The 12,701-nt window shown below is 42.0% G+C and overlaps 1 protein-coding gene across 1 annotated transcript in view; it reads left to right on the top strand.

Moving 5' to 3' along the window:
• The window catches only part of Sntb1 (syntrophin beta 1), a 215,900-nt gene that overhangs the window by 187,713 nt on the left and 15,486 nt on the right, over nucleotides 1–12,701 (top strand). Inside the window, exon 5 of the mRNA XM_075960996.1 lies at nucleotides 8,700–8,839. Within this exon, the coding sequence (XP_075817111.1) occupies nucleotides 8,700–8,839 (140 nt within the window). The remainder of the gene's footprint in view (nucleotides 1–8,699; nucleotides 8,840–12,701) is intronic.

Below are 12,701 nucleotides of genomic sequence, written 5' to 3' on the forward strand. Positions count from 1 at the left end.
TCCATATCCAGAAAATAGGGCCAGGCCTTTAATCCCAGCAATAAGGAGGCAGAGGCAAGTAGATCTCTGCTAGTTCGAGGCCAGCCTGGTCTACAGGGTGAGTTCCAAGACAGCCAGGGCTACACAGAGAAACCCTGTCTCAACAAACAAACAAAAACAAAGCAAACAACAAAAGACAGAAAATAGGAAAATAGTACACAAATTTCTAAAAACAGTGTAAATTCACATGCCAGTGTCCATTCATATCCCCGCCTTCTCTCGAAATATTGAAAGGCTGAGCCAAGTGGAGTGGCACAAGCCTGTGACCCAGCCCTTGGCAGGCCAAAGCAGGAGAATCCAGAGTTCAGTGGTCTCCCTACACTTGGTTCTCAGTCATTGTCCTGCCTTGTGACTCCTTGTCTATGAAAGTCTGTGGTTAAAACAGTCACAGACATCCTGCGGAAATCAATATTTTGTATCCGATATTTCCTCTGTCGTGAGCTCTATTGGCTTCCTATTGGTACAACTATATAGAAAACCTTTGCAGTACTAAATATCCCGCCGTCGCTCCCTCGCCTACTCTGCCCGAGTGTCCTATGCGGCTGAACTTGTCACGAGTGTTTTCTGTAAAAAAAAGCTACACTAGCTTCCAGAGGATCTGCAAACAATGGAAGTGGGGTAAGCAGCCCCAGCGAAGAGAATGGCGCTCTACAGGAACAACACAACAATCGCAAAGCAAACTCAGGACGCTTCACCTCCTTCAGAGAAGAAGCCACGATGAGCATATTATTCTTTCGATTTTTTTTTCAGTGAGGAGTAAACATTAAGCAACTACTTTTTTCTCTCTTTGTGTTATAAATAGAGACATCCCTTAAGGCTGGTGAGTCATTCACACCTTAGTCTTGAATGTCTTTAATCAGACAGGAGGCTTAGAAATAAAGAGCTTTAATTACCAAGAAAGGAATTTAGAAAGTTGAGCCAAACTGCTGTCTGCTCAGGGTGTAACCCCGTGTGCCAAAAAATGAGAAAGAAAGACAAACAGGAAGGCTCCAGGGGAGGCGTGGCATGCGGCTCGGCTGCTGTGAGCTGGATTCTGTGTACTCCAGCCTACAGGGGGACCATCCTTCTGGGTTCCCATCTGCCTTCTGTCCACAGTCTTCATGATATTCCCACATCACTCCTCATTTTCTTCTTGTGGGAGGCAGTTTATGGTCTGGAAACAGCGCAAGTTTTAGCTACAAGAGTGCACATCAGTGGCTTTCTAATGATAAGCTTTTAACCTTGGCCACGAAATGAGTTTTCAGAAGCATGATTTCTTCTGCTGCCAAGTGGGTGTAGTAATCAATGCCTCAAAGGGTTGGTAAAATACCATGGTGCTTGCATTTGCTTGCTAAGGTTTACCGGACACAGAACCACAAACTGGATGGCTTCACAGCAGAAACTTGTCTCTCGGTTTTAGAAAGTTGAAATCCAAGGCGAAAGTGCTGACTAAGGTGTGTTTTTCTAAGAGTTGTAGGACAGATGATGTCTCGCGTTCCTTCACTAGTTGCTGGTCACCATGAGATTGCTGGCGATCTTCCGTTTGAAGATGCACCATCCTTCTTAAGTCCCAGTGTTCACATAGCCTCATTTCTTTGTGTGTGTCTGTGTGCACAGTTCCTCAGTATGCATAGTATTTTGGATTAGAGATTGTCACCTCGATGGGATCTAGAATCATACCGGAAACAAATCTCTGGGGATGTCTGTAAGGGATTTTCTAGATTGAGTTCATTGAGTTGGGGAAACCCACACAAAGCGTGAATGGGCTGAGGTCTAGGACAGAATATAAACATGGAAGAGAGTTGAGTACCAGTTCCTTCACTGCTCTCTGATTCCTGACTGAGGATGTAACATGACTCATGGCTGCTTTATGCTCCTGCTGCCATGACTTCCTCATTGTGATGGACTGTGCCTCCTCTAACTGCAAGCTGAGAAACCATTCCTCCCTGAATTTGATTCTTGCCAAATATTTTGTAACAGCATTGTAACTAATAAAGAATCCAACTTAACCTAACTTGATGAAGTCGTCTATCTATACAGGCCCTGTCTTCAACTAAGGTCACAATTGGGAAATACGATTTAACCCATTGCTAGTCATGGCTATTAAGTCCCCCCACCTCCTACCTTCTTTGATAAAGAGAATTCTCGTTCTGTTGCAAACCCTTAAGCCTCCAGCTTTACACGACTCAAGCCAACAAATGTACTAAGTTCTCTCTAAGGCTTCCTCTCTCAGCTGCCCTTCTAACTTACTGCTGTTTGTAGAAGATGTGAAGAAGTAATAGATTGCAAGAAATCCCCCACCTTAGTTCAGTAATAGTGTAAAACTCCGGCAGAGCACAGTTTTAAAATTTATCTTTGGACTTTCCCGGGACAAGAACAAGCAGAGTCAATGAGCAAGCAAGATTCAAAGGGAGTATTTATGTGTTTGAAAGAGTGAGCCATTGTTAAGTTTCAGAAGGAAAGTCTCTTCCTACACACCACAGGTCTTCATTGCAAGCAGCCAATGTTTAAACGTATCCCAAGGAAGTGGCCACATCCTGCGGGAAAGCCCAGAATGTTTCCGGGTGGTCTTGGGCATTCACAGTGGGTGACAAACACATATTTGACTTTAAACAGGATGACTGCTGAGGTGGTTTTTTTTTTAAGGTTTGTCGCAAGTAAGGAGTGACAAAGCTTGCCATGATAGGCAGGTAGAGATGCAGAAAGCTGGGTCTGGGAGATGGAGAGGATTTGAGGGCCACGGAGGCTTCTCTGGAAAGACCAAGCTTCTAGTGGTGAAATCAGTGAGGTTGAGTGTACACAAATATCCAAAGTGTGGACAGCAAAATGGATACACAGCAGAAGCCATTTTGGAGTCCTAGAAAACCACCAGGACTTCTCTCAGAATGCCTATGTAGAGGTTTGGAATAAGATTTAGGATAATATGATGATCTGTCCATTCTCTTTGTTGTTTTTGACCTATGAATAAGAAGGATCCATTTATCAACAACCCTGAACAAGGAGCCAAATTTTGATAGATGTTTATCAGCAGGTCCAACATTTTAACAAGCATTTTCTGTATGAAATTCAGCTTGAGAGCAAGATAATTGTCAAAAAAAAATCTCACCATGTCTTAAAGCTTGCTGTTTTGTGTCAGGCCTCTTTCATAGCTTTCCTAGGGTGCATGCATACGATGGGACATAGATTTGTCACGGCTCCTTGTGAAATTTGGCCTAAATGGTAGTATGCCTTGCTCACCGGCTATGCACTCCGGGATGCTAATCTGCAAAGGGAGGCAATGGCCAAGCTAGGATCAGTCGAGCACACGCACTCTGGCTTTGCCATTGCAGAGACTTGATGGAAGGGTGGTGACCACTGTTGTGGGATGTTTGCACTGCTGACATGAGGCTAGACCCTCAGGGATCTGAAAGGGACAGAGCTAGCCTCCAGAGCCCCGCAGCAGCATCGCAGCGGTTTAAGATTTGGCTCATGTGGCCAGAGAACGCTGCAAATGCATGGCTGCAAATGCTTTGTAAACTCAGGTCCAGTCCAAGAAAACCTCTGAACAGATAGAGTGTTTAAAAATGTGCTTAGAGGCTAAAGAGAAAAAAATAAAATGGGTATAGACAGTCAGAAAAAAACCCACTAGCTTAAAAATAATAAAGTCTTTAAAGAAAAGAATATAAAAAGAATAAACCACATAAGGATGGGAAATACACAGGATGTCTGGATTCTGTATGGTGCTTTGTTGACTTTGAATTTTTTAAATGATAATGTACAAAAGCAATAGCTGCTGAGAGACATTGGATTATGGAAACTGCTAAATTAAACCAACCTTTATACTTTAAGAAAGTCTTAACTTCAAAATGGAAGTCAGAGAATATGATTCATTTCGGGGAGAGGTTATAAGCCTTTGTTTCCACAGGAAAGTTATGGTTCTCTTCAAAATTAGTTAAAATCAGATTTAATCCAGAGGAGAGCTCCTGAGGATCTTGACTGCAAATGAAAAGAAAAAGCCAAGGAAGCTGACAAGAGAGGTGATGGATAAGCTTGACTGGGTAACAACTCTGAGACTGGATGAGACATGACAAATCTTGTTGGCTACACAGTTCTCATGACTTATTATTACATAACATCTTTTCAGATGGCATGGAAAGAGGTTGATTATACAGTGCAAATGGACGTATAAAGTTGACAGATGACTTTACCTGCCAAAACATAGGACAAAAACATTTCTTCTTTAGGTGACTTATACACACTGCACATTCTGTGCTTGTGTTAATATAGATATATATATGCTACCTTCAAAAGTTTATGTGTTTTCAGGAAAAAAAAGACCAGACACCAATGGAGACAAGGAGCCCAGGTGATGCAGCCTCTCAAAATGCCTCTGTTACAGTTTCCTCAAAATTCCACATCTAAGACAACTTCAAAGCTCCTAACTGAGATGGTCCAGCCAAACTCAGATGGACCTGAATTTACAAAGCACTTGCAGCCGTGCATAGACTATCCAGCCAAGACTTCACAGAAAAGCTTGTCAAATATTCTAGGCCTGCAGGTTGAATATAGATGCCTTAATGCTACAAAGGAACCTTGAGTGACTGTCTAGGCAGACAAATGTCTGTCATTTTTATAGTTTCAGAAGTCGGTTGCTCAGCATTTCTTGTTTACTCAGGTGATTGGTATATCCTTCTCTGGTCTCTGTTGAGATTGAAGACTAGGTGGTTATAGTTTACAGTTTTCCTTGTTACAAATTCAGAAAAGAACCTCACAAAAGAGGTGTAAAATATACATGGTTGAGAGACATGAAAACTTAGGTTGCTTATCTAGGAGAATGCTTTGAAGTCTAAAAAAATTGTTTTGGGTTGATAATATATGTTAGGATAAAAAGTAATTAGGTACAAAACTTTGGACTCACTAAGATAGGAGAGATAATGTAATATTTTCTTTAAATTTGTCAAAGACAGACTAGACATTGTGAATGTATTTCTTGTTTGGTAATTGTTCTTTTCGTATATAACTTTACTGTGTTAAAGTTGAAACCTTTCCTTTTTATTTAGACAAAAAGGAGGAAATGTGGGATATTTGTACACTGTGTGGAGATATATTACTGTGGTTAGTTTAATAAAGAGCTAAATGGCCAATACCTAGGCAGGATGTATAGGCAGGACTTCCAGGTAGAGAGAAAGGAAGGAGGATATAAATCTAAGCATGCATCACGCACCAACAGGACATGGAGGGAGTCAGATATACAGAATGAAAGAAAGGTAAAAAGCCATGTGGCGACATGTAAATTAATATAATTTAAGTTATAAGATCTAGTGGAATAAGCCTAAACTATAGGCCAAGCTCCCATAATAAATACATCTGTATATTATTATTTGGGAGCTGGCTAGTGAGACAGAAAAAGACTCATTATGGACCACAGACTATGGCTACAGGTGAGTGTAACTATGCCTGTTGCTAAAGCAGATTTGATTTGAATATACTTCCTAGGTTGGAATAATCAGATTGCTGCTACCTCTGTACCTGAAGGGAAGTTAGTTAGACTAAGGTAGACAAACGTGCAGAAAGAAGGGGGATATCCTTTCTCCCCGTATATAATAAGCGCTCAGTAAGGCTGTCATTCTATTTTTAAGCGGCAGGAAAAGGCAGCTAGTGGACAACCCTCAGTCTCAGGCAAACTTATAACAAGTCCGTCCCAGGCAAACAGGTCTGCGGTATCAGGTCTATTTCACTGTTTATCCGGAACTCACAGATAGATATGGAATAAGACAAATAGGATTTTTTTTTATTTCATGAGAGGACAAGTTGAAATCCATTGGAATGTGCTGTGTCATTAGTGGCATGCAGATGAGCGAGCTGTGGAGAGGCCAAGTTCACTGGTTGGCAGGGCCCTATGTAGCGACTCCGCTGAGCTTCCCACCTCCTCTTCTTGTAATGCTGCTCAATGAGAGGAGATTTAAAACCAAGTTACACGTCTCTCTCAAAGGCTATGTGCTCTGCCCTGAGGCTGGCTTCATTATGAAATCTCAGAAGACACAACATTACTTTTAATAGAGCCACCAAAGGTCTCTGTTAGTGTACATTAGCGTCTGACCTTCACACACTTGGTCACACAGATGGTTCATAAGAAATCAACTGTTGGCCAGTGTGCTGAGGGAAGAAGGACCACTGAAAATGCAGTGGATTCCAGCCTCTTTCTTATGATGGATTCCCTGTCTCTGCTCTTCCCTAGGCAGTCTGGGAACAGCGTGCCGTGGGTCCCAGAGATGATCTTATGACCTTGTTTAAATGGTAAAACCTGCGTCTTTGATCAGCACCCTCCTTTCAGCAATCTTGAGAGATGCTGTGTTTCTTTAAAATGTTTTATTATAATATTTAATAAATTAAATTAGCAAGGCTTCTTCATGGTTTATTATAAACTAACGAAACAAAACTACTTCAAATTCCATTCTTGATGGATAATCCTTCTGTGCGTATGTCTTATGAAAATAAAAAGTTTATTGTAATGTATTACCCTTTTGGAGGCTGCTTTTTCCAAACAACAGTACCTAATTCTTTTCCTCCCTCAAGAAATGACTGTACTATGGATTACTTTACATTTTCTAGATCTTACGTAAATTGAATTATACACCATTTATAGTTTAGATATAGCTCATTTTACTCTGCAAAATTATTTGAATTCATCTATGTTATGGTGTACATGAATAGTTCATTCTTTGATTTTGTTTTACCTCTTTTTTCCCATTATATAGATATATCGCACATGATTATATATTCACCTATTGACAGACATTTGGTTCTGGGGAATATAGATATTTAAAACAAGATTATGAAGAATGTCTCTATGTGCTTGTGTGGCATGTTAGTGACTTTTCTCATTGTTGGATCAAAACAGCCAAAAAAAGCAACCAAAGGATTGGTTGCGTGCTGGCTCACAATCCATTGTGTTGGGGAAGGCATGGCAACCGGAGCTTAGAGCATCTGGTCACAGTGTGCCACAGGCAGCAAGGAGAGAGAGATGAATACTGGTGGGTAATCCACTTCATATGTCTTTTTCATTCTATCTTGAGCCACAGCCCACGGAATGGTGCTGTCCCATTCCAACGGGGTCTTCCTTCCTCAGTTAAACTTCCCTGGAAAGGCTATGATAGACATGCTCAGAGGTATATCTTCTAAATGCTTCCAAATTTATCACCAAGTTACAGTGAAAATTAACCCCAGCCCCTAGTTGTACATTTCCTATACTTGGTCATGCACTGACTATGGTTCTGGTGTGAAAAGGAGCCACATGTGTGTGCCTCCCACTCTGTGCAGATTTCAACTCTGGCACTTAATATGACAATGAATCCAGGCATCATCTCAGCCTATCATCTCAGCTCTTCAGATGCTGGGGCAGGAGGACCCAGCCTAGGTGAGAAACTGTCTCAAGAAAAAAAGAATATATTGTAAATTATATAATATGATATATATGATTAGAAAGAAAGGGGCAGAGAGACAAGGTCATTGAGCAGGTGAAGATGTTCTTCTCTAAGCCCAACAATCTAAATTTCATCTCCCCAACCCACATGGCAGAAGGAGAGAATTAACTCCTGCAAACTGTCCTCTAACCTCTACAAGCTTGCTAAATAGCATATGGGTATAATAAATAAATACTTTAAAAGAATGCATGGGTGAATGAGCTGTAATATGAATTTAGCTCATGCAAGGTTCCTTTGACTTCTTGGTAGATCTTGATTGGTTTACGAGATGACTGTTTGCACTGAGAAGCTTACCACTATCAAAGACAATCTTTGAGGGAAAAAAAAGGAAAGAAAATCTTTGACCTAAGCTGGGGCAGTGCTTCTATGACTTAAGGAGCATAAACATCATCTGGACATCCCAATAAATACACATCTGGTAGGGGGGGGGGGGGCGCTGGGATTCTACATTCTCCACAAGCTTAATCCGGGTCCTCAAACTCAAACTTGACAGAGAGCACTTCCATGGACAGAAGAACATTTAGGGAGTTCAGGGAAATCAACACTGGGCCAAAAGGAATGGTGATCTCATCAGGTCTCAGCAATGGAAGGGATGCAAAAATGCATTTGGTCCAATTATCCAATTGGTGCTTTCTGTCCTGTTCCCGGTCGGTCATACTGGCCCTTGAGTTAAGTAAGTGTTCTTCACTGAGTGTCGCTAATAGTCAATGGGAGAAGAGAAATTTTGAAGTGACGCCTAAACCAGAGGAGCAATCCAAGAGCAACATTTAAGAGACTATGGGTCTCACACCCAAATGAGTAAGACACGTGCAGGATCCTTTTCAGGCCTTTGGATGTTTATCCAAAAGCTTTCATAATCAATGTGCTGTAGCAGAGAGTAAGATGAGTGTGCACGTGCGGATCCCCCCAAGCCTTTGCTTCCCACTGTGACATAAAGATTCAGCTCTGATTGACAGGTGAGACCTGATGGCAGATGGCAACAGCTGTGTGCCTCCTTGGCTGCACAGATAGCACATGCCAGGGCCCTGGGACCAGATATTTTCAGTGAACAGGAATCACTAGGATGTGCTATAGTTATTTCCTTCCATCTCAACTGTTGAAGATTGAACCAAAAGACACGTGTTTTGCTTGGTTCTCTGATTGAAGGGCAGCTGACGTCTCTTCTCCCACTCATTCTCGTCCTCCAGCTCTTGCACAGTTCTCTGCTTTCTATTTCAGGTGCCAGGGGAGAGTGAGAAACAGTGGAAACCTGCCCTCGTTGTTCTGACCGAGAAAGATCTTTTAATCTACGACAGCATGCCGCGAAGGAAGGAAGCCTGGTTCAACCCGGTGCATTCATATCCACTTCTTGCTACCAGGTAGCCTTGACCATGGGTTTGGGTGATGTGTTGCGAGTTTGATAGTGTCTTAATCAATTAGAATCATTGATTCTAATTGGAGAAATGCAAAACACATTCTAGTGTTGCCTAATGGTATGGCCAGGGCTGGAAGTGCCTTAAGAATATTGGTACCTATTTAGCCAGGTAAGTTACTGTTATTAAACAAAGCAGTGTAGAGACAGTAGACTACCATCTGTCCTTAAGGCACCAAATTATTTGTGTGACATCCCAGACTGAAATTTTTCCTGGATACCCATCCTATCCCCTAGGAAATAAACTAGATGTATGTCTTTCCAGTCCTGGGGTCCAAATGTACTCATGAAGCAAGAGTCTTTACTTGACAACACAGCAAAGAGCCCGTGCCAATGCCCGTTTTATTTGTTCGAGTTTCCCTCAAGTAAGTTCCTCGTGGTGTGTGTAATGTTGCCGTGGAAGTAGCACGAGCTCATCCTGTTCCTCGGCATCTTTGCTGTATACTAGCTCCCCACATGCTTTACAGCTTTTCTTAGCCTTACTTACCAGTCTGTGATTGACACACAAGAAGCTGTGTATGTAAGGTATGCAACTGGGGGAATGCAGAGGGATAGTCACATTCTTAAAACCATCATTGCAATCGGTACCATAGTGCATATTTACCACCTCGAAAGAACCCCCTGACCTCTTTATTTTGCATGAGGGAAACTTTGTGCTCTTTGGCCAACACCTACCAGTTTCTTCCTCTCTTTAGTTCTTGGTAATAATCATGAAATTCTATGAATTTGACATTTTAGAGTCTCCACGTAAGTTGAATCATAGAGTATCTGTCCCTATTCTGACTTATTTTACTTAGCTGAATTTTCTTTTTTTAAAGAAGAGTTAACATTCAGTTATGTGTATATACACACACATGCAAACACATGCACACACACCCCATATCACATCACGTCACTGTAGCATGAATAATAAAAACCCAGAGACAGACATTGGAGTTCAACCTGATAATCAGAAAAGCAAAAGCAGCCATACCGGCTACTAGAGAGCTCTTACCTCTTTGAAATCTTCAAACTGAAAGAGTACAAGTTCCTGTCTCATCCCGCCTTATATTCCTCTCTAGTGCTGGGTTAGAGGCATGCACCAACACCGCCCGGCCTCTGTGGCTAACTAGTGTGGCGGCTAAAATTAAAGGTGTGTGCCACCACTGCCTGGCCTGTATGGCTGACTAGTGTGGCGGCTGAAATTAAAGGTGTGTGCCACCACTGCCTGGCCTGTATGGCTGACTAGTGTGGCGGCTGAAATTAAAGGTGTGTGCCACCACTGCCTGGCCTGTATGGCTGACTAGTGTGGCGGCTGAAATTAAAGGTGTGTGCCACCACTGCCTGGCCTGTATGGCTGACTAGTGTGACTGCTTTGTACTGACCTTCAGGCAAGCTTTATTTATTAAGATACAAATGAAATATCACTACACATTACATTACATTTTCCTTATAGAGGAGCATTTGGAGACCTTATATTTGTTGAATTCAAGTACATAATTAAGCTAGTGGTACCTGAAAGCAAATGATACTGACACAATAGCATGCATTCTTATGGAAGACAATGGAAAAATAGATCCACCCATTTGATCTTTGGCAAGGATACCAATAAGAGAAGACATATGGGGAAAGAAAGATCACTTTAATAAATGTTTCTGGGAAAAATGGATATCCATATGCAAAAGATTGAAATTGGTCCCTTATCTCAAACCACATAGAAAAATCAACTCAAAATAGATTAGGAGCATATTTAAAAGTAAAATCTAAAATCAAGAAACCCCTAGAAGAAAACCTTTTTGACATGGACTTAGCTATAGTTTTTGGATATGACACAAAAAGCACAAACAACAAAAAGCAAAAATAGATAAACAGGATTATAATAAACTAAAGAGCTTCCGAATGGCAAAGGAAACGACAAAATAAAAAGGCAGCCTACAGGATGTGGGGAAAGATTTGAAAACTACATATCTGACAAAAGGGTGATAGTCAGAATTTAGAACATACAAGGAGGTCCTACATCTCAACAACATCACACACACACACACCTTGATTAGAAAATGGGCTATAGACCCAAAGAGACATTTCTCAGAAGATACACAAATAAACAACATGTTTGTATAAAAACAGCTTAACATCACTAATCCTTGGAGAAATGCAAATCACAGATACGCATTCCCTCACATCTTTTAGATTGCTATTATTAAAAAGCATGAAAATCTTAAAAATGTTATTTTTAATGTGGGGCATAAGGAGCCTTTGCTTATTATTTCTGGGCTTGCAGAGTGAGGCAGTCACTATGAAAAAGTGTGGAGAATTCTCTAGAAGTTAAAGTTACCATTGGACAGCTATCATCTTTGGGGGGTCTCAATGCTGGCTGCCTAAGCAGGCACAGCAGCTCCAAGGTCAGGGCCATTGCCAAGGCAACAGACAGATTATAGAAGCTGCTTAAAGTCAGCATCTTCAGAGAGAGAGGTGGAGGCTCCGAAACTGAGTGTGGCGTATGAGAAGCTTCCAGGGCAGGGATTCCGAGAAGATGTGGTACACGTTCACAGGTGACACGGATGCCAGGCCTGTACTGTGAGCAAACGACACAAAGAAATCTAAAGCCATAAACCTTTATCTGGTGTGAGAATGGAAATAGAAAAATCCTTCACGTATATAAATGTAATTGGTGAGAATAGACACAATATTAAAATATTGGCATCTACCACTAACCTTAAAGAAGATCCAGTGGCAGGACGTGCTTCCTCAGCTCACCGACATCCTCCCAGCTAACACAGGCTAACCACTGAGGTGCAAAATGGAATTCATTCTATATGTATACAAGGCCCACCCATATGTGGGGATAAAGTCAGGGTATCACTCTGAACTCCATCTGGCAGTTGGGAAGTTCCGAATGCTAAGGTGATTCAGCCATTCATTCTCACTGCACGATCCTCCAGCTAGCAGGCAGCTCACTCCACGCTCCTGAGTGGTAGTCTGGAAATGTAAGAGCTGAGGATTTCCATCTTAGGCTCTCTCCTTCCAGAACAGTGCCTTTCTCCAGGCTAACCAACCCTCCTGTCTCGCAGAGCCCTCATTTGGTAAATGCACTCGGTAGGTTGTCTTTTCTCTAAAGCCCATGGGGCAATGTGCTTTGGAGAAATCGGTTTTTAATAGGCTTTTGCCTTGGCTACCAGCCGCTGTAGGTCATTTACTCTGTTCAGCTTCTCTCTGGAAACTCCATGTGAAGACTTTCATAAACCAAACGATGAAAACAAAGGCCATTCCCCTCCCGGTTGACTCGGGAGATGGTGTCTCTATGCAAATCCATGCAGGACTTTCAAATGAACCATGGAAGTCAGGGTTCCCTCCAGCTGTAACTGGGGCTGTTCTCTGATTGCACACAAAACAGACTCTTAGAGGTAAAGGGGGACTCGGAGGTCAGGGGGGAGTTGGGCTGAGGCTTTCAAGTTCTCAGCAGAATCATTTCTGTGAGTGGTGAGGAAATGGGGTCCTTCCTTGTAGACACTACCCCAGCTTGAAAATGCAGACTGCTTGGCTAACTTCTTATCCATCAAGTAGATCTTCACTTACCTCCTGCATCAGATGCTTCTTTCTTCTTGTGACCAAATATCAGATAAGAATGGTTTATTCTAGCTTACAGTTTGAGATCATACAGTCCATCTTGCGGGTAGGCATGATAACGGGAACATGTGACAACTGGTCACAACGTATCCTTAATTAGGAACTGTCATGACAACTTAATCCTGCACTTTCTGTCACTCAATCTCATCTCCTAAGGAGAGAAAGCAGTGCCGTGGGCCCCGGCGCGAAGGGGACATGTAATT

The sequence above is a fragment of the Microtus pennsylvanicus genome, chromosome 2 (assembly GCF_037038515.1).
Source record: "Microtus pennsylvanicus isolate mMicPen1 chromosome 2, mMicPen1.hap1, whole genome shotgun sequence".
NCBI classification, from domain to species: Eukaryota; Metazoa; Chordata; class Mammalia; order Rodentia; family Cricetidae; genus Microtus; species Microtus pennsylvanicus.